Genomic DNA, 22,976 nt, shown 5'->3' with positions numbered 1-22,976 from the left:
CACTGATACCCCATATGTGGGGGGAAACTACTGTTTGGGCGCACGGCAGGGCTCGGAAGGAAAGGAGCGCCATTTGACTTTTTCAAACCAAAATTGGCTGGAATTGAGATCAGACACCATGTCGCGTATGGAGAGCCTCTGATGTACCTAAACAGTGGAAAACTGCCACAAGTGACCCCATTTTGGAAACTAGACCCTTCAAGGAATTTATTTAGCTATGTGGTGAGCACTTTAAACCCCCAGGTGCTTCACAGAAGTTTAGAACGTAGAGGCGTGAAAATAAAAAAATCACATTTTTTCCCAAAAAATTATCTTTTAGTAACATTTTTTTATCTTCATAAGTGTAAAAGGAAAAAATGGATCACGAAAGTTGTTGTACAATTTTTCCTGAATACACAGATACCCCACATGTGGGGGAAAACCACTGTTTGGGCGCTCGGCATGGCTCGGAAGGGAAGGAGTGCCATTTGACTTTTTCAAACCAAAATTGTCTGGAATTGAGATCGGACACCATGTCGCGTTTGGAGAGCTCCTGATGTACCTAACAGTGAAAAACCGCCACAATTGACCTCATTTTGGAAACTAGACCCTTCAAGGAATTTATCTAGCTATGTGGTGAGCACTTTGAACCCCCAGGTGCTTCACAGAAATTTAGAACGTAGAGGCGTGAAAATAGAAAATCACATTTTTTCCCCAAAAATGATCTTTTAGCAACAATTTTTTTATCTTCATAAGTGTAAAAGGAGAAAATGGACCACTACAGTTGTTGCACAATTTTTCTTGAATACACAGATACCCCACATGTGGGGGAAAACCACTGTTTGGGCGCTCGGCATGGCTCGGAAGGGAAGGAGTGCCATTTGACTTTTTCAAACCAAAATTGTCTGGAATTGAGATCGGACACCATGTCGCGTTTGGAGAGCCCCTGATGTACCTAACAGTGGAAAACTGCCACAAGTGACCCCATTTTGGAAACTAGACCCTTCAAGGAATTTATCTAGCTATGTGGTGAGCACTTTGAACCCCCAGGTGCTTCACAGAAATTTAGAACGTAGAGGCGTGAAAATAGAAAATCAAATTTTTTCCCCAAAAATGATCTTTTAGCAACAATTTTTTTATCTTCACAAGTGTAAAAGGAGAAAATGGACCACCAACGTTATTGTGCAATTTCTCCTGAATACACTGATACCCCATGTGTGGGGGAAAACCACTATTTGGGTGCACGGCAGGGCTCGGAAGGGAAGGAGCGCCTTTTGACTTTTTCAAACCAAAATTGGCTGGAATTGAGATCAGACACCATGCCACGTTTGGAGAGCCCCTGATGTATCTAAACAGTGGAAAACCACCACAAGTGACCCCATTTGAGAAACTAGACCCTTCATCGAACTATGTTGTGAGCACTTTGAACCCCCAGGTGCTTCACAGAAGTTTAGAACGTAGAGGCGAGAAAATAAAAAATCACATTTTTCCCCCAAAAATGATCTTTTAGCAACAATTTTTTTATCTTCACAAGTATAAAAGGAGAAAATGGACCACTAAAGTTGTTGTGCAATTTCTCCTGAATACGGCAGGGCTCGGAAGGGAAGGAGCGCCATTTGACTTTTTCAAAATTGGCTGGAATTGAGATCGGACACCATGTTTCATTTGAAGAGCCCCTGATGTACCTAAACAGTGGAAAACCACCACAAGTGACCCCATTTGAGAAACTAGACCATTCAAGGAACTTATTTAGCTACTAGACTGTGGCCCGATTCTAACGCATCGGGTATTCTAGAATATGCATGTCCCCGTAGTATATGGACAATGATTATTCCAGAATTCGCGGCAGACTGTGCCCGTCGCTGATTGGCCGAGGCAACCTTTATGACATCATCGTCGCCATGGCAACCATTATGACATCTACGTTGATACTGTGCCCGTCACTGATTGGTCGAGGCGAATTCGCGGCAGACTGTGCCCGTCGCTGATTGGTCGAGGCGACCTTTATGACATCATTGTCGCCATGCTGTGCCCATTGCTGATTGGTCGAGGCCTGGCAGCCTCGACCAATCAGAGACACGGGATTTCCAGGACAGACAGACAGAAAAACCATTAGACAATTATATATATATAGATGTGATGAGCACCGTGAACCTCCAAGTGCCTCACCAAAAATTATAAAGATGAGTCGTGAAAAAAAATAAAACACATTTTTTCCGCAAAAATGATCTTTTAGCTACGATTTTTTTATTTTCCCAAGGGTTATAGGACAAAATAGACAGAAAAAGATGTGCAATTTTCACAAGTACGCATATACCCCATATGTGGGTAAAAACCACTGTTTGGGCACACGTCGGGGCTCGGAATGGAATAAGTGACATTTTGGATTGCAGACTTTGATGGAATTGTCTGCGGGCGTCATGTTGCATTTGCAGAGCCCCTGATGTGCCTCAACAGTGGAAATCTCCCACAAGTGACCCCATTTTGGAAACTGGACCTCCCAAGGAATTTATTTAGATATGCGGTGAGCACCCTAAACCTCCAAGTGCCTCACCAAAAATTATAACGATGAGTCATGAAAAAAAAATAAAACACATTTTTTTCCACAAAAATGATCTTTTAGCTACGATTTTGTTGTTTTCCCAAGGGTTATAGGACAAAATAGACAGAAAAAGATGTTGTGCAATTTTTCACGAATACACTGATACCCCATTTGTGGGTAAAAACCACTGTTTGGGCACATGTTGGGGCTCGGAATGGAATAAGTGACATTTTGGATTGCAGACTTTGATGGAATGGTCTGCGGGCATCATGTTGCATTTGCAGAGCCCCTAATGTGCCTCAACAGTGGAAATCTCCCACAAGTGACCCCATTTTGGAAACTGGACCTCCCAAGGAATTTATTTAGATATGTGGTGAGCACCGTAAACCTCCAAGTGCCTCACCAAAAATTATAACGATGAGTCGTGAAAAAAGAGAAAACACATTTTTTCCACAAAAATGATCTTTTAGCTAGGACAAGTGACCCCATTTTGGAAACTACACCCCTGAAGGAATAAATCTAGAAGCATAGTTTTATAGTATTGATTATAATTCTTTTGGTTTTACTGGTGTATGAATTTATAATGTGGCGGTATGTGTAAGATGTGCGGGGTACATCAGATAATAAAAGTGTGTTGTGTCAACAGGGTATAAACTAATTTTATTAATTTGTGGATGTGTGGTATGCTTTGAAGCAATCTTTAATGCAAAGGCCAGGTTTCTCAGGGCAGGTTTCACAATGGTAATTTGTGTCCTTTCGGATTCCCCTCTTGGAACATACTCTGCACCGTTTTTGTGATCGTCCTGTCCTCGCTGTTTGGCCGGCGTCACACTCAGCGTATGAAAATACGGTCCGTTTTTTATGGCCGTAATACGCAGAAATGTTCCCAAAATAGTGATCTGTATGTCATCCGTAGGCAGGGTGTGGCAGCGTATTTTGCGCATGGCATCCTCCGTATGTAATCCGTATGGCATCCGTACTGCGATATTTTTGTCGCAGGCTTGCAAAACCGACATCTAATGGATTTATGTGCTCAAATGTTCGTTAAATCATATATACAGTATCTATATACAGTACAGACCAAAAGTTTGGACACACCTTCTCATTCAAAGATTTTTCTGTATTTTCATGACTAAGAAAATTGTACGTTCACACTGAAGGCATCAAAACTATGAAATAACACATGTGGAATTATATACTTAACAAAAAAGTGTGAAACAACTGAAAATATGACATATTCTAGGTTCTTCAAAGTAGTCACATTTTGCTTTGATTACTGCTTTGCACACTCTTGGCATTCTCTTGCTGAGCTTAAAGAGGTAGTCACCGGAAATGGTCTTCCAACAGTCTTGAAGGAGTTCCCAGAGATGCTAAGCACTTGTTGGCCCTTTTGCCTTCACTCTGCAGTCCAGCTCACCCCAAACCATCTCGATTGGGTTCAGGTCTGGTGACTGCACCCCATCACTCTCCTTCTTGGTCAAATAGCCCTTACACAGCCTGGAGGTGTGTTTGGGGTCATTGTCCTGTTGAAAAATTAATGATGGTCCAAATAAACGCAAACCGGATGGAATAGCGGATGCAGCAAGATGCTGTGGTAGCCATGCTGGTTCAGTATGCCTTCAATTTTGAATACATCCCCAACATTGTCACCGGCAAACCATCATCACACCTCCTCCTCCATTCTTCATGGTGGTAACCAGGCATGTAGTGTCCATCCGTTCACCTTTTCTGCGTCGCACAAAGACACGGCTGTTGGAACCAAAGATCTCAAATTTGGACTCATCAGACCAAAGCACAGATTTCCACTGGTCTAACGTCCATTCCTTGTGTTCTTCAGCCCAAACAAGTCTCTTCTGCTTGTTGCCTGTCCTTAGCAGTGGTTTCCTAGCAGCTATTTTACCATGAAGGCCTGCTGCACAAAGTCTCCTCTTAACAGTTGTTGTAGAGATGTGTCTGCTGCTAGAACTCTGTGTGACATTGACCTGGTCTCTAATCTGAGCTGCTGTTAACCTGCTATTTCTGAGGCTGGTGACTCGGATAAACTTATCCTCAGAAGCAGAGGTGACTCTTGGTCTTCCTTTCCTGGGGCAGTCCTCATGTGAGCCAGTTTCTTTGTAGCGCTTTATGGTTTTTGCCACTGCACTTGGGGACACTTTCAAAGTTTTCCCAATTTTTCGGACTGACAAACCTTCATTTCTTAAATTAATGATGGCTACTCGTTTTTCTTTACTTAGCTGCTTTTTCCTTGCCAAAATACAAATTCTAACAGTCTATTCAGTAGGACTATCAGTTGTGTATCCACCAGACTTCTGCACAACACAACTGATGGTCCCAACCCCATTTCTAAGGCAAGAAATCACACTTATTAAACCTGACAGGGCACACCTGTGAAGTGAAAACCATTCCCGGTGACTACCTCTTGAAGCTCATCAAGAGAATGCCAAGAGTGTGCAAAGCAGTAATCAAAGCAAAAGGTGACTACTTTGAAGAATCTAGAATATAAGATGCTCGAGTTCATATGAGGACATCCAGCAGAGGGCGCATCACCGCGACTCAAGGTAACTACAGATAATGTAAATAGAGAAAAGAAGTAGGCCTGACAAAAATGGGAGTCACCACTACAGAAATGTATAATATTCAATAACAACTTTATTACACACTAATGCAAAGGACAGAACATTTAAAAACATTTAAAAACAAGGGGATGACACATATCCATGTACAAGCAGATAGCCCATAATAGGGCCTAAGCACCGCACCCTCCACACAAGGATTAAATACACATGCCCAATAAGGTGAACAAAATGACCTAAGAAGTGGTCAAATAGCTGTCAATAACAAATCCCCCCGGTCCATGCAATAACTCCGATGTAAAAAAGGTAAAAGCCAAATGGCTGATACACCAGCCCCCTGTGATGGCATAAAAATGTGCAAACCAACAATAATAAACACAATATTACGTATAATAATCTGTCCAGCTGTGAAAATAGCTGTAGACAGACATAAACACCATACCAACCAGAGGAAACAGGACCGGTGATTTAGAGTATCAGGGCAGAAGATGACCCATGAAAAACCAATAGTGTGACCAAGGGCATGTGTTCCCTATGAGAGGTGTGTGCGGGCAGCAGACACCCAACGGGTGTCGCCACGCAGCGGTGGCTTCGTCAGGGGTGAAGTAAACATGCCCCGTCCTCTGCTTAAATAGAAAAAATAATCTACGGTAACATACCAATTAGCAGCTGTGTGGGCGGACGAGATGAGCCACATGGAGTGGGTAAAATGGCGTTTTCAGTATACCGGGCCCAGCAGGTGTATACTGCGCATGCGCCGGCGTCCCAGAGCGGAAGTGTGAGCTCCGCTCATGGTTGCCGTAGCAGCGCGTATACAGAATGGACAGCGCTTGCAATAAAAGGAATGGAGACAAAGAAGTGGAGGACAAATATGAGGTGCAGCCTTGAAATATAAAAACAAGGCACGGTGCCTACAAGGGCAAGGTGATAGTGCTATAGCCCAGGTATAACAGATATAAATTACGTGATTTAAAGGGGAAAGGAGGTTTACACTAGCTATACTAATAGAGGGCTAACGTACCACTCAGAACGATAAGACAGTGTGATATGTCATTGTAAGCAGCATGTTATAGAAGAGGAGACAAAAACATTAAATAGCTGGAAAAAAGCAAAGATGAATATACCCAGATATAAAAATATATATACTGGGGAAGGGTTGCGGATTAAAGGCTGCGCACAAAATGCATAATGGTTATAGTATACTCCTGTGATACAGAGAATATCCTTGTAGGCAGCATGCCAATGAGGAAGAGGCACGACATTCAATAGCTGGAAAAATAACAAAATAAATTAAATAAACTGTTCAGCAGATATATATATATTGGGAACCAATTACAATGCTGTACATAGAGTATACAATAATAATAAACTCATATACTACAAAGTCAACCCATGTGCACATTCAATTGTCCAGTTTATTGTTTATAAAAGCCAGTGAACAGAAGATCTTCATTAATGCCAAAAGGGATGACACAGTTCAGGTCAAAAATCCACTTGGATTCCCGCTTGAGAAGCTCAAGGGTGACATTTCCACCCCTCATGTTCATATTTACTGCTTCAAGTCCCAAAATCTTCGTGCCAGCCCACTGTGAGTTATGTTCCACCAAATAATGCGCAGCCACAGATGTGAGAGTTTTCCCCTTGGCCTTGTCCCTTTGTGCTGTAGTAATATTGGAGAAATGTTGCTGTGTGCGTCTCCTGAGCTCCTGTGTGGTCTGGCCCACATAGATTTTAGGACATGGGCACACCAACGCATAGATCAAGTTCCGGGACCTGCAATTGAAGTAGGTCTTGGTAGGCGTCTGTGAAGACAAAAGAGGCACCATCATTTTCTCATCACGACTGGTAAAGGGGCAAATACTACAATTGCCACACGGGAAGGTACCCTTGAGTCTGACCCCTCTGCCAAGCCTGGTGACTGGCCGTTGAAAATGACTATGGCTCAATTGGTCCCTAAGACTCCTGGCCCTCCTAGCTACTAAATTTGGATGGGAGGCAATATGGGGGAGGAGTTTCGACTCACTCTGTAAAATACCCCAATATTTGGACAGGATCCCTCGCAGGTCTTGCCATTGATTGTTAAAGGCTGTGATTATACCAAGCGGCTTATCTTTTGTCCTGTGTCTACCCTGTAGCAGATCATCCCTGTTGCTATTGTTAGCCACCGTAAACGCCTGGGAAATTACCCGCTTGGGATAACCCCTCTCTCGGAAACGTGTGGTGAGCTCACGGGAGTGTCTGGTGAAATCCCCACGCTCACTGCAATTTCTTCTGACTCTTAAAAATTGACCCTTGGGGATACCAGTTTTTAGATGCAGGGGGTGGAAACTATCGAAATGAAGAATACTATTCGAAGCCGTTGGCTTCCGATAGAGAGATGTCTGAATTTGCCTACCCCTCACCTGCAATTTCAAATCCAAGAAGTCAATTTCAGTCTGGGAATAGTGAGATGTAAGGCGGATATTCCAGGGATTATCATTCAGGGTATCCACAAAATCCTTACAAAGTTCCTGAGTAGCTGTCCAAATAAAGACAACATCGTCAATATAGCGGAACCACTTACTGACATGTTCTACAAAGTGCTCAGAGCAATAGACCCTAGTAGCCTCCCACCAGCCCAAGGCGAGGTTGGCATATGCAGGGGCACAGCGTGCCCCCATGGCAGTGCCCCTTACTTGCCTGTAGTAGACACGATCAAAGATAAAATAATTTTGGTCCAAAACAAAAAGCAACAAGTCCAAGATGAACGAATCATGTCCTCTATCTCCTGTGGTCTTCAGGTCCAGAAAGTACGACACAGCACCGATGCCCCAATCGTGTCCAATGCACGTGTACAACGATTCAACGTCGAGCGTGACAAGCCATGCCCCCGATGGAATCTCAAGATCTTGAAGTTGTAGAATAAGGGATGTAGAATCCTTAACATAGGACTTGAGGGACAAGACTATAGGTTGAAGAAAAAAATCAATGTAAACACATGGTTTTTCAAGTAACCCACCAATCCCGGAGACAATCGGCCTACCGGGAGGGGCCTGTATGGATTTGTGCACCTTAGGCAGGCATGTAGAAGGTGGGAGTCCTGGGATATTGGTTGGATAGAAAGTCCCTTTCACGTTTGTTGATGATATTACGTGTGTGCGCAGCCTCCAATAAGCGGTTCAATTTGGTCTGGAAAACAAAAGTGGGGTCTGAGGGCAACACTTGGTAACACTCTGTATTGCCCAGTTGGCGCATGGCTTCTTGGGTATATAAATCAACTGGCCAAATGACCAGGTTACCCCCCTTGTCCGCTTCACGGATAACAAAATCCCGGTTGGAGCCTAGTTTAGCCAAAATAGCCTGATCCTGTTGGCTAATATTCCTCCCCCTAGTGGAGTCCAATTTGAGATCATATACCTCTCTGCAGACGGCATTGAAGAAACTCTGTACTGCCGGGAACAGGGTAAACGGGGGAGTGGCTTGTGAGGGAAGCCTTCCAGTAAATTTTCTTCTGGGCTGGCACTCCTCACCCTCATCCAGAAGGTCTAGAAGGTCCCTGAAGACCAATCTATCAGCCGGGGGTAGATCATCTAGAGCAGAAGGGCGATGATACAACAATTTAAAGGTAAGCTGTCTGCAAAACTGTTATGATCCCAATGGCAGAGGATCTCTGATATTCCGGCAAGAGAGCAAAAATATAAATACTGCTCTAGGGAGGTGGAAACTGGGCTAACCGCATACCTGATCCTAACACAAACCACTAGAAGTAGCCGGTGAACGTGCCTACGTTGGTTCTAGACATCTCGAGCCAGCCGGAGAACTGACTACCCCTAGAGGGAAAAAATAAGACCTCACTTGCCTCCAAAGAAATTGAACCCCAAAGATATAGAAAGCCCCCAACAAATAATAACGGTGAGGCAAGAGGAAGGCACAAATGTAGAGATGAACTAGATTAAGCAAAGTGAGGCTCTCTAGTCTAAATAGGCAGAAAATAGATAGTGGACTATACGGTTAGCAGAAAACCCTACCAAAAACATCCACGCTGAATATTCTAGAACCCCCGCACCGACTGACGGTGTGGAGGGAGAATATCAGCGCCCTAGAGCTTCCAGCGAGTCAGAAAATCAAATGTAAAGCAAGCTGGACAAAAACACTGAATAATGCAACTGATCCAAATGTACAAAACAGACTTAGCTTTTCTTGCATGAGGCAGACTGAAAGGAATCCGGAGGAGACCATATAGGTCTGGATACAACGATGCCAGGCAAGAGACTGAGTCCAGAGGAGACTTAAATAGGGAACACCCGCTGCTTAACGACACAGCTGGAGCTCAGGCCTGCAACAAGACATGCCTAACACAATACTGTTAGTGACCACCAGAGGGAGCCTAGAAACACAGTTCACAACAGTACCCCCCCTTGAGGAGGGGTCACCGAACCCTCACCAAGACCCCCAGGGCGATCAGGATGAGCGGCGTGAAAGGCATGAACCAAATCAGCCGCATGAACATCAGAGGCGACAACCCAGGAATTATCCTCCTGACCATAGCCTTTCCACTTAACTAAATACTGGAGTTTCCGTCTAGAGATACGAGAATCCAGAATCTTCTCCACCACGTACTCCAACTCGCCCTCAACCAAAACCGGGGCAGGAGGCTCAACAGCAGGAACCATAGGCACCACGTACCGCCGCAACAAGGACCTATGGAACACATTATGAATAGCAAATGACGCTGGAAGGTCCAAGCGAAAAGACACCGGGTTAAGGATTTCCAAAATCTTATAAGGACCGATAAAGCGAGGCTTGAACTTAGGAGAGGAGACTTTCAAAGGAACATGCCGAGAAGACAACCAAACCAAATCCCCAACACGAAGTCGGGGACCCACACCGCGGCGGCGGTTGGCAAAACGCTGGGCCTTGTCTTGAGACAATTTCAAATTGTCCACCACATGGTTCCAAATCCGCTGCAACCTATCTACCACAGAATCAACCCCAGGACAGTCAGAAGGCTCAACCTGGCCTGATGAGAAACGAGGATGAAAACCAGAGTTGCAGAAAAAGGGTGAAACCAAGGTGGCAGAACTAGCCCGATTATTAAGTGCAAACTCGGCCAGTGGCAAAAAGGTAACCCAGTCGTCCTGATCAGCAGAAACAAAACATCTCAAATAAGTCTCCAACGTCTGATTAGTTCGCTCGGTCTGGCCATTAGTCTGAGGATGAAAAGCCGACGAAAAAGACAAATCAATACCCATCTTAGCACAAAAGGATCGCCAGAACCTGGACACAAACTGGGATCCTCTGTCAGATACAATATTCTCAGGGATGCCATGCAGACGAACCACATTTTGAAAGAACAAAGGGACCAAATCAGAGGAGGAAGGCAACTTAGGCAAGGGCACCAAATGGACCATTTTAGAAAAACGATCGCACACCACCCAGATGACAGACATCTTCCGAGATACCGGAAGATCCGAAATGAAATCCATGGAAATGTGCGTCCAAGGCCTCTTTGGGATAGGCAAGGGCAAAAGCAACCCGCTGGCACGAGAACAGCAAGGCTTAGCCCGAGCACAAATCCCACAGGACTGCACAAAGGAACGCACATCCCGTGACAAGGAAGGCCACCAAAAGGACCTAGCCACCAAATCTCTGGTACCGAAAATCCCAGGATGTCCCGCCAACACCGAAGAATGAACCTCAGAAATAACTCTGCTGGTCCATCCATCAGGGACAAACAATCTCTCTGGTGGACAACGATCAGGCCTATCCGCCTGAAATTTTTGCAGCCCTCGTCGCAAATCTGGGGAAATGGCAGACAAAATCACTCCCTCTCTGAGAATACTATCCGGCTCAGAGACTCCCGGAGAGTCAGGCACAAAACTCCTAGAAAGTGCATCAGCCTTCACGTTCTTCGAACCAGGCAGGTACGAGACCACAAAGTCAAAACGGGAGAAAAACAACGACCAACGAGCCTGTCTAGGATTGAGGCGCTTGGCAGACTCGAGGTAAGTCAGATTTTTATGATCAGTCAAGACCACCACACGATGTCTAGCTCCCTCGAGCCAATGTCGCCACTCCTCAAATGCCCACTTCATAGCCAACAACTCCCGATTACCAACATCGTAGTTCCGCTCAGCAGGCGAAAATTTCCTTGAAAAGAAAGCGCATGGCTTCATCACGGAGCCATCAGAACTTTTTTGCGACAAAACAGCCCCTGCACCAATCTCAGAAGCATCAACTTCAACCTGGAAGGGAAGAGAGACTGCTGCTGCATTTTCCACCATAGGCTTATACTTTTTCCCAGTTTTTTGTGGCAAAATTAGGGGGGTCGGCTTATACTCGGGTCGGCTTATACTCGAGTATATACGGTATTTTGGATAAGTTTCAAAACGCTTTATTTTGGGAATACTTGAACCAAAAACTAAAAGAGCCACCTTGTTAGAATGCAGCATTACTGCTGCACAGGGTGGCTCTTTTAGTTTATAACGGCTGGAGGGGGGTGACAGTGGCCCTTTAAAGCATATTTTTACTGATCTGAGATATAAGAGACTAGCATCCCCATACAAGTGACAATCCAGTAGCTGTCGGCTGTCCGCTATAGCTGACCACTTGCTGTATCAGCCACGATCAGTGTTGGCACCATCCATATATGTTAATCCCCTTAGATGCTGCTGTCAATAGTGACTACATCATATAAATGGTTAACAGATTGTCGGCGCTTCCACTTTAATCTGATCGACACCCTTAGATCATCTTAGATCATGATTGTGTGATCCTGATGTTTGCCATAGCAATTCACGGCCAAATAGCGGCCTTAGAGTCTCCCGGCTATAGCGGCCTGTTCAGAAGTTAGGGACATTTAGGTGGTAAAAATACACTTTTTTATTCCTGTTATGCCATTTTACATTAATTCCTTAAAATCACCTGAATGGTTAATAAACTACCTGACAGCAGTTTTAAATATATATGTGTGTGTATGGGGGGGGGGAGGGGGTTATGTTTTAAAAAATATATAGGACCCCAAAGTCACTTCAAATCTGGATGGATAGGTCCCTCAAACAAATTTTGTTGTAAATTTTCATGAAAAAATGAAAAACTGCTGCTACATTTTTAAACCTCCTAAAAGGCTACCAAAATAAAATAACATTTTATAAATGGTGCTGATGTAAAGCAGACATGAGGGAAATGTTATTTATTAATGTTTTTCTGTGGTATGACTGTCTAGATTAAAGGAATAATCATTCAAAATTTGAAAATTGCTACTTTTTTTTACATTTTTTGTCAAATTTCTGATAATGTTATTAATATACACAAAACATATCAACTTAAATTTATCGTTATTATAAATTATAATGTACCACAAAAAAACACTCTCAAAATCAGTGGGATTTGTTGAAGGATTCCAGAGTTATTACCACATAAAGTGACATTGGTCAGAATTCAAAAATTTGGCCCGGTCACTAAGGGGTTAATGAAGGAAATGACTTTGCCATAATGTAATTACTTACAGTGACATGTTCTTCTATCACTACACACCACCATACTGACTGCGGGCAGTGCCAGTGATATAGGAGGCGGAGATGTCAGCATCTTTTGACGGCTCAGGTGCCCCATGAGCTTGTAGTAAAAGCCTCCATCTAGAACATTCCATGTGAGTTTTCCTTCTGTCTGTGACTTTTACATTATTACATTCGCAGCTTTGACATCCAGGCAAATATCTAAAGAATATCAAAGCTGAAGCCATAATGGAGAAAGGAGAAAGTGATGTGTGGGATGATGAGTGGTGCAAAGAGGACGTTCCTACAGGTAACTGCCCCAGTGAGGAGTCACCACTAAATAAAGTAGAGAATAGTCACATTCTCCTCATTCACCGGACTGGATAATTTTAGGCTTGACGTTTTTTATTATGTGTTTTATCAGTTTTTTGGCCATAGATTTCCCCATTCAGCTAAAATACAGATTATATAGGGCTGACAATGTAATGACGCAATATGTAATAAGACCGGCTGTGTATCTATAATATGGATTTAAGAATAGACTGGGATGATAGATCATCAAAGACGCGTGGCACCTCATGGGCAAAGTATCTAGTTTAGTGTTTTACATTATATCCATCAGAGTTCTGGTTCCAGGATTAATATATAACCTAAGTAACCTATTTGATATACTGAACTATCTGGAGATTAAAAAAAACCTGTTTTATGACAATTGTCTCATAGTCACAGCCATGAGTAGATTATAAGAGAAAGCAGAGAATTGCCTGGGTTTATCCAGCTTTATATTTGCTCCATGGCCATGACTTCCAAATACACGACCATACGGCTTCTCTGTTCTGCATTTAGCAGTCAGCGATTGTGTGAGACGGACATGACGTAGTAGTACTAAGTGACACCATATGAGCAAGTCCTCGCTCTGTCACATGGAAGATGGGGAGTGGTCGATTTGAAGTGTTCAGTGAATAGACATAATTTCCACAGCAAACGCCACAGGATGCAATATGGAAACCAATTATGCTTTATTATTCTAAAACAGTCCAGACCACAGACATAGACATGTAATTAGAGATGTTAGTATAGACATTACTTGTACCTGAGTCTGCTGACCGCACTGTCTCTGAAATCCACCATAGCCATGACGGTTCGGCCAAGCATTCATCTATTTTCTATGGGGAGAGAGAACAAAGCTTCTCCCATATCATGAATCAATGCTTGTTACAGGTCAATACCTGCCTGTGTAAATTAACCTCTAAAGATAACCTGTCAGCTACAAAAACGCAATTTACCTGCGGGTATATTGGTAACCTGTAGAAGAATAGAATTTAGAGCATGTTAGGCTTTTTTACTGGGAGAGCGGCTACCAGGAGAAATTGAAATGTATTCCTTGCAGCCGACCGCTTCCAGTCATTGTGGTGTTGCATTGAGCTCTAACAGAGAGAGGTGACTGCTACAGCCCACTACTTCTGAAGAAAAAAATCGAGTGTCTGCAAGGAGAGTATAATTTCATCAATGAGCAGTGATTGATGGTATAGGAAGGTGATTGGGGCTTATTAGCTTTCATTTTGGTGAAGGAATGATGATTTGTTTCCTTATCTCATAACTTTTTTATTATTGCAGAACATCCTTAATTTATTCAAAGGGGATGATGTGCTGTCAACAACGATCATTTTTATTCCCATATAAAATATGCGACCAATGACAAATGTCTTATTATTTGATATTTCCACTGGCCCATGATTGAGAATGAACATTAGCACAATTGATTCTTTGTGAAATCATCACATCATGTAAATTATACTTCAGTCAGTTAATAATAGAACTTTACTACACTTTGCAATTTCTATGTATTTTTTTTTTACTTAATGTTTTTTATATTTAGATAAATATGAGTATTAAGGTTATTTGACTAAAAAAAATCACACCAGTTGTATTCTTGACAGGTGGCCGTAGCAGCAGCTCCAAAATCCAAAAAAGTATTTCACATGACCCATATGATGAACATGCCACCATCTCAGACATGGATCCTTTTAACCCTCCGTCACATACAACTGATCTGACAGGCGCTTCTCTTTTACTTTCATTTCTCCTTCCTCACCAGATTGTGAGGAAAGCCCCTCCCTCCAGGTAGTCTCCTGTCTCTTGAAGGTCTGTGAAACCTGATATCACAGTTGGATTTCAGAGCTTCAGGGGAGAGGATATAGCTGCACAGATCTCTCAGGCTCATTGTATGTGAATACGTCACATTCAGTAAGGTTGGTATTTTATGTTTTTATTCATCACAATAGTTTATTTAGCTTGTTTTATGAATGTATAGCACAAAATGTGAGGATATTTCATAGAAATAAGGGAGATTTTATAAAAGAAAGTGTGCTGCTCAGGCATATACAGTAGTTCCCTAACATATTCCTTCTCTTGCTTCAGATTATCTGCTGAAATGGAGAGGAAAATGTACAATTTATCCAAACAACTTGATGTTGAGGAAGTAACAAACATGCTGTTAGATGATAGAGACCTCACACTGAATGAGGATTTAGGAGAGGAAAGTGAGATTGATTCTCATGATGAGGTGGAAGAATGTGTCCTGGATTCTGAAACAGAGCAAGATGGTGACAGTGGTGAGGATGAAGAAGTTGGATCATATTATATTGGAAAAGATAAAAATACTAAATGGAACAAGAAGCCATTCCAGAAAAAACGTAGGGAACCTTTAAACATTATTACTCACCTTCCTGCAGTAATAGGAACTGCACGTAATGCAAAAACTGCAGTTGAATGCTGGAACAGTATATTTACAGATGACATTCTGGACTCTATTGTCACATATACCAACCAATATATAGACATTATAAAGGACAAGTACATCTGCAACAGAACCATCAAGCCCACAATAGAACTGCGTGCTTTTTTTGGATTACTGTACCTTGCAGGAGCTTATAGGGCAAATAGACAAAGTTTGGAGGAACTTTGGGGTAAAGATGGGGATGGAGTTTAAAAATTTAGCCTTGTTATGTCCATAAACAGATTCAAGATTCTAATTCGTTGCCTTCGGTTTGACGACAGAACTACCCGAACCGAACGCAAAACACATGACCGACTTGCTCCAATTCGTGATATATTTCAAAGATTTGTTGTAAACTGTAAACAAAGTTATTACCCTGGAGAGAATCTCACTATTGACGAAATGCTCCCTGGTTTTCGTGGTAGATGTGCCTTTCGTCAATATATTCCATCAAAGCCAAACAAATATGGAATAAAAATGTATGCCCTTGTTGATGCCAGTAAGACCTACACTTACAACCTGGAAGTTTATGCAGGAAAACAACCAGAAGGTCCTTACTGTGTGAGCAACAAACCCATTGATGTTGTAAAAAGACTGGCTGAACCCTTATTTGGATCGGGTCGCAATATTACAGCTGACAATTGGTTTACAAGTTGTGATCTGATTGATTATCTGAAAATTCAGAAGCTGTCATATGTGGGAACTGTAAGAAAAAACAAAAGGGAATTGCCGCCACAGTTTGTAAGTGTGAAAGAGAGACAACAGTACAGCAGTATGTTTACATTCCATAATGGAAAGGCTTTAGTTTCCTATGTACCACATGCCAAAAAAATCGTACTTCTTCTATCAACACTTCATGATGATGCTGCCATCGATCCTGGGACTGGGGCAGAAAAAAACCCGGAGATAATTACATTTTACAATGCCACCAAAGGGGGTGTGGATACAGCAGATCAGATGCTCCACTTTCAACGTCAGCAGAAACATCAAACGCTGGCCAATGGTCATATTTTTTGCTATGTTGAATTTGGGTGGTATAAATTCACAAGTGATTTATCTTGAAAACAAGCTTGAACCACTCCGTAGACGATTGTATCTGAAAAAATTGGCCCATGAACTAGTACTTGGAGAGCTACGCAGGAGAAGCGTGAAAACAATCGGTATCCCCTCTCGCCTTCAAGTTCAGCTCAAAAGGTTCCGCCCAGAAGATGATGGTGAAAAGTCACCATCTGCACCACCTCACAAAAGAAGGAGATGCACCACCTGCCAAACGGAAAGCGGAACCAGAAGGCTTTCAAATTATGAATGTCTCAAATGTCATAAAGCAATTTGCCTGACACATGCAAAAATGGTGTGTAATTCTTGCTATTTGCTCTGCAAGTGTGACTTTTCTGGGGAAACCTCAGCATCTACTTCTGATTGAATATGTTTTTAATAGTACTTAAGGTACCTTAAAATTAAGTTTGTGTTCAAAAATTTTCTTTGTACATTTTTTTGAGAGAGTCGAACTGGGGACTATTTGGCGGGAGTTTTGAAAAGTTTGTATTTCATAGTTATTAGTTTTATGTTAAGTAAATGTTTTTTTTTGCAACTGATTATGTGTAGTCTCTTTTATTACATCCCTATGAAGGTCACTGATCACTTTTAGAGCACTGAAATTGCAAACATTAGATATTATAGGTATTTTTCCAGCAGGCGCCTGACAGGCACATTGTATGTGAACTCGTTAGTCCGAATATTGTATGTGACGGAGGGTTAAAGTACAATGTCCTAATTCTCCACAGACAGTTACACAAAATAAAAGTCACAGAAGTGTGGATAATAAAAAAGCTCCCACAAGGAAGAAGCCGTTTTCATGTTCCGAATGTGGGAAATGTTTTAATGTAAAATCAATTCTTGTTAAACATGAGAGAGTTCACACAGGAGAGAAGCCATTTTCATGTTCGGAATGTGGGAAATGTTTTAAAGATAAATCATATCTTGTTAAACATGAGAGAGTTCACACAGGCGAGAATCCATTTTCATGTTCAGAATGTGGAAAATGTTTTACTCAAAAATCAACTCTTGTTGGACATGAGAGAGTTCACACAGGCGAGAAGCCATTTTCATGTTCAGAATGTGGAAAATGTTTTAAACACGAATCTGCACTTGTTACACATGTGAGATTTCACACAGGAGAGAGGCCATTTTCATGTTCAGAATGTGGAAAATGTTTTACTCAAAAATCAACTCTTGTTGGACATGAGAGAGTTCACACAGGCGAGAAGCCATATTCATGTTCAGAATGTGGAAAATGTTTTAAAAACGAATCTTCACTTGTTACACATGTGAGATTTCACACAGGAGAGAGGCCATTTTCATGTTCAGAATGTGGAAAATGTTTTACTCAAAAATCAACTCTTGTTACACATGAGAGAGTTCACACAGGAGTGAAACCATTTTCATGTTCAGAATGTGGGAAATGTTTTAAAGACAAATCTACTCTTGTTACACATGAGAAATTTCACACAGGAGAGAGGCCATTTTCATGTTCAGAATGTGGAAAATGTTTTACTGAAAAATCACATCTTGTTACACATGAGAGAGTTCACACAGGAGAGAAGCCATTTTCATGTTCGGAATGTGGAAAATGTTTTAAAGATAAATCACATCTTGTTAGACATGAGAGAGTTCACACAGGAGAGAAGCCATTTTCATGTTCAGAATGTGGGAAATGTTTTTCTGCAAAATCTAATCTTGTTACACATGAGAGAATTCACACAGGAGAGAAGCTATTTTCATGACCTGAATGTGGGATTTTTTTTTTATTTAAGTCTCAACTTGTTAGACATCAGAAAACTCACATTGGGAAGGAGGCATTGTAATCCTTTAGTGACCAAGCCCAATTTTTGAAATCTGAAATGTCACTTTTTGCGGTAATAACGATGGAATGTCTCATATCTCAATTATTCTTAAAATGTTATTTTCCCTATATGTTGTGCTTTATTTTGGTAATAATTAAAAATATGCAAAGTTCCAGCTTTGCATCTTTATACCTGTAAACCGTGTAGTTATACTACATAAAAAAACTTACAAAAACATTTACCTTATGTCTTCTATGTCAGTAATTTTTCAAACATCCTTTTATTTTGTTTGAAGGATTAAAAGTTTAGTAGTTTAGTAATTTTTCCTTATTTTAGGGCAATGTGCAGAACTCCTTTTTTGGGGAGCTATTCAGTTTTGAAGTGACTTTGAGGAGCTAATATATTGGGGATTCCCCTAAAGGAATGCTGTTTTCACTTACACCTGCATTACCAGAACAATTTTTTCTCCTTTGTCTGATTGGGGGGCACAGGACTGTGGGTGTATGCTACTGCCGCCAGGAGGCTGACAATAAGTAAACATAGAAGAAAATTAGCTCCTTTTCCGTCGTATATACCCTGACACTGGCTGCAGGCAGACCTAGTTCATGCTTAGTGTCTGAAGGAGGCACAGGTCTGGTTTACAGACCTCCCGTATTTTTGCCTTGAAGACGAGAGGGGCGACGGACCCTTTTTAAAAGGGTCCGATCTCCCCAAACCAACAATGGACGAGCACGTGGAGTGTCGCCTCCACGTATCCTTTCCCGCAATGTGAGACCACTTGCCGGACTTAGCCCCTGACCACCCTGTTGGGGTGGTCTGCAAGTCAGACCCTTCAGGGATATTGGATGGCTTCCAAATGAGTCGATTCTCTCGAGAGTGATGGACATAGACAGATGTGGTATCTGATCATTGCCATAAGCAGTTTATTGAGACATGAAGTTATATACACTTTTGAGTAGGCGTATACATTATGTCCACCAATCAGCTGTTTATTACATATGAAATCATCCTATAATTCATCAGGTCTAATTCCTAATAAGGACATCTCTGAGAAGGTGACTATGACATAAGGGGTGACTTAGGTTTATCCATGTCAGGGGCTAAGGGTCTAAGTCTTATCTTTATTAGGCCTAACCCTCGTCAACAACTTTAATCATCGAAGGTGATCAGTGATCACGTTGTCAGCAGGTATGACTTAGCAAAGTCTCAGACATGTCAAAACATATTCCTAAGAATCCCATATGTGAATTATAGGCCACATTAAGGTGGTCCCTGGTTTCCCTATCAGTCCCCCCTTTTGAGATTAGATATGATTCTACCCCTAACCTACAGGTGCTGTCACTGGCCTAGTGCCAATGTCGGACTTTCTTGTCAATTCTTCGGCCGAATCCCCCATAGGATGGGGAGATCATATCCTATTCTCAATCACAGAATTTCATATATTCATTATTGTCAATTTTTATGTGTGTGATTTTAACTGATGGCATTTTTATTTGTCTGTGGAGTGTTTTACCAGGTTTGTCAATGCTTCCCTAGTATACTTTAGAAATCTTTGTCGATTATAACAAATGTAGTGTATCCAGTCCACATTTTTCACAAAGTCAAGTCTAGGCGGGGCTATTTTATTATCAGTGTTGCGCTGGCTTGTCTGAGCCGTCTGTCTTCTTTGGGGAAGGGTCATCAGCATCATCAGGAGCAGGATGGTCACTCTTCCGTTCCAGGATCTTGCAGTGGCTTGCATGGATCCAGGTGGGCTTCCCCTCAAGCTTCACTGATGTGGCTGTGGTGAGGAGGACTTGGAAGGGGCCATCAAACCTCGGCTCCAGAGGCTTCCTCGTGTGTCTTTTGACCACCACCCAATCTCCAGGCTGTAGAGAGTGAGTTCCCTCTCGGCTCTCTGGGTCTGGAATAGAATCAAACACTTGTTTATGCACGAATGAGAGCCTCTTTTGAAGGCTCTGGACATAGCTGGTAAGGCTGTCACACTGAAGCTGCAGTGTCTGTGGGAAGTACAGGCCTAGTCTTGGTGCTGACCCAAACAGAACCTCAAAGGGGGACACCTTTGTCTTCCTGTTAGGCGTGTACCTGATGGAGAACAGAGCTAAAGGCAAACACTCTGTCCATGGCTTCCCCAATTCCTCACTTGCTTTCTGGATTTTTAGCTTAAGTGTACCATTTAGCCGTTCTACCTTGCCACTAGCTTGTGGTCTATAGGGGGTGTGAAACGCCTGTGTAACCCCTAACATTTGCATGACATTTTGCATTACCTCTCCAGTGAAATGGGTACCTCTGTCAGATTCTATGGTTTCAGGCAGTCCGAATCTACAGAAGACTTCTGACATCAATTTCTTTGCAGTGGCTCGTGCAGTAGCTTTTGGCATCGGGAAAGCTTCCGGCCACCCTGAGAAGAGGTCAACACACACAAGACAATATTCATACGTTCCTACCTTGGGAAGCTGTATGAATTCAATCTGCAGTCGTTGAAACGGGTAGAGGGGCTTAGGTGTGTGTTTCTGTGGTACTTTCACTACACTTCCTGGATTGTGTTGTGCACATGTGAGACATGCCTGTGTAAACCTAGTAGCAACCATTGTGAAACCAGGTGCGACCCATTGCTTCTCCACCAGAGCACACATGCCGTTCTTAGACAGGTGTGTTGGACCGTGGGCCGCTTGGGCCATTGCAGGATACAGAGATCTTGGCAGACACACCTGCTGTCCCACCTTCCACAAACCTCCGTGCTCCTGAGCTCCAGCCTTCGACCAGACCTTTTTCTCTTCCCCGGTGGCTTGCCGAGTCAGAGCCTGTAAGATACTCAAGTCCAACTGGTTACACTCAGTGCTTACCATGATCAGTGGGGTGGCCGCAGGGGTCTCATGTCGCCGTGGCTTCCTTGCAGCTTCCTTGGCTGCCCTGTCTGCTTTGTCGTTGCCTCGTGCTTCGTTGGTCGCAAGCCTGGTGTGTGCCTTTACCTTAACTATGGCAACCTCCTTTGGAAGTAGTAGTGCATCCATTAGCTGCTTGATGAGGTGCCCATGCTTAATAGGAGTACCTGTTGATGTAAGAAAGTCTCTTGCCCTCCATATGGGGCCGTAGTCATGTGCGACTCCAAAACCGTACCTGGAGTCTGTGTAAATGGTGTAGCGTTTACCTTCAGCCCCTTTAAGCGCTTCAATAAGTGCCGTCAGCTCCGCCTCCTGCGCCGACATATGAGGAGGGAGTGGTTCAGCTTTTACTACCCCATGCTGTGTGACCACTGCATACCCAGTGTAGAACCGGCCATCCTCACCGATGCTCCTTGAACCATCTACAAAAAGCTCAACATCTGGATTAGTGAGAGGTACATCAGAAACATGTGAAAACCCTGCAGTTTCCTGAGCCATAAGGGCTATACAGTCATGCTCATGGTATACATCAAATAGCTCTTCTTCTGTCAAATTTTGCAAAAACAGTGGTTTTCCTTGGCCTTCCTCCTTTTCCCCCCTTTTGAATCCACTACATCAATTGGAATGAGAGTAGCTGGGTTCAAAGTCATGCATCTTTTTAATGTGACATTGGGAGGCATTAGGAGTGCACATTGCAGTCTGAGGTGTCTGGCTACGGCAATGTGCTTAGGTTGGACCTGGCTGAGTATGCTGTGTAGATCATGTGGAGTGTAGACAGTGACTTGGTAGTCAAGCACAATCTCTGAGGCCTTGTCTAGCAGAAGTGAGACTGCCGCTACTGCTCGAACACATGATGGGGCTCCTCTAGCAACAGGATCTAACCGGGCAGAGTAGTATGCAACAGGCCTGTTCTGCTGGCCATGTTTCTGGGCTAGGACCCCTGTAGCATGTCCCTGCATTTCTGTGCAGTACAAAAGAAAAAGTTTTGCATAATCTGGGGTGCCTAGGGCTGGAGCAGAGACAATTGCTAGTTTGAGTGAGTAGAAACTGTCTAAGGCTTCCTGACTGAGGAGAAAAGGCTGTGTGGGCAGACAATCATAGAGTGGCTGCATGAGAATGGATGCAGAGCGAATCCAAGGCCTACAATATGATGCCAGACCCAAGAAGGTGCGGAGATGTTGGACGCCTGTGGGAGGCGTTAGCAGTTGGATTGCCTTTTTCCTGTCCTCAGTTAGGTGGCGTGCTCCCTGTGATATGCAATGTCCCAGAAATACAACCTTTAACTGACAAAACTGTAACTTTTCTCTCGAAGCTTTACACCCTTTGGAAGCAAGGTGCAGGAGCAGTGAGATTGTAGCTTCACAGCATACATCTCTGTTTGGGGCACAAAGGAGAAGATCATCCACATACTGGAGGAGGACTACCTCAGCATGTGGAATGATCCAGTCCTGCAAAACAAGTTGCAAAGCAGCCGTATACAAGGTTGGAGAGTTGCGAGCCCCCTGCGGTAGCACCATCCAAGTATACTGCTGGCCCCTGAAAGTGAAAGCAAAAAGATATTGACAGTCCTGGTGTAAAGGCACAGAAAAGTAAGCATTTGCAAGGTCAATGCAGGTGAAACAAGCTGCAGTTGTCGGGATTTGTGACATGATGGTGTGCGGGTTCGGTACCACTGGTGTGAGTAATTCAGTGACTGCGTTTATGGCTCTAAGGTCATGGACCATTCTGTAGGTGACCGGCTCCCCTTTCCTACCCTTTTTCTTTACTGGAAAGAAGGGAGTGTTCGCTACAGACTTTGTAGGTTTTATGGCCCCAGAATCAATTAGATCTGTGATATTCTTCCCTATTGCTTCTTCCTGAGCAGAACTTAGAGGGTACTGCCTAACTTGCGGAGGCTGCG

General features: G+C 43.0%; 1 protein-coding gene across 1 annotated transcript; it reads left to right on the top strand.

Annotated features, from left to right (window-relative positions):
• Positions 1 to 17,114: 17,114 nt before the first annotated feature.
• On the top strand, positions 17,115 to 18,389 carry LOC143784347 (uncharacterized; the record flags this gene model as incomplete). The annotated part of the gene is made up of 1 exon (XM_077272542.1): positions 17,115 to 18,389. A coding segment is annotated over one exon (1,017 nt), but the record flags the coding sequence as incomplete, so codon positions are not given.
• Positions 18,390 to 22,976: the final 4,587 nt, after the last annotated feature.

The sequence above is a fragment of the Ranitomeya variabilis genome, chromosome 7 (genome assembly GCF_051348905.1).
Source record: "Ranitomeya variabilis isolate aRanVar5 chromosome 7, aRanVar5.hap1, whole genome shotgun sequence".
NCBI classification, from domain to species: Eukaryota; Metazoa; Chordata; class Amphibia; order Anura; family Dendrobatidae; genus Ranitomeya; species Ranitomeya variabilis.
This window is presented reverse-complemented; position numbering and strand designations above follow the sequence as displayed.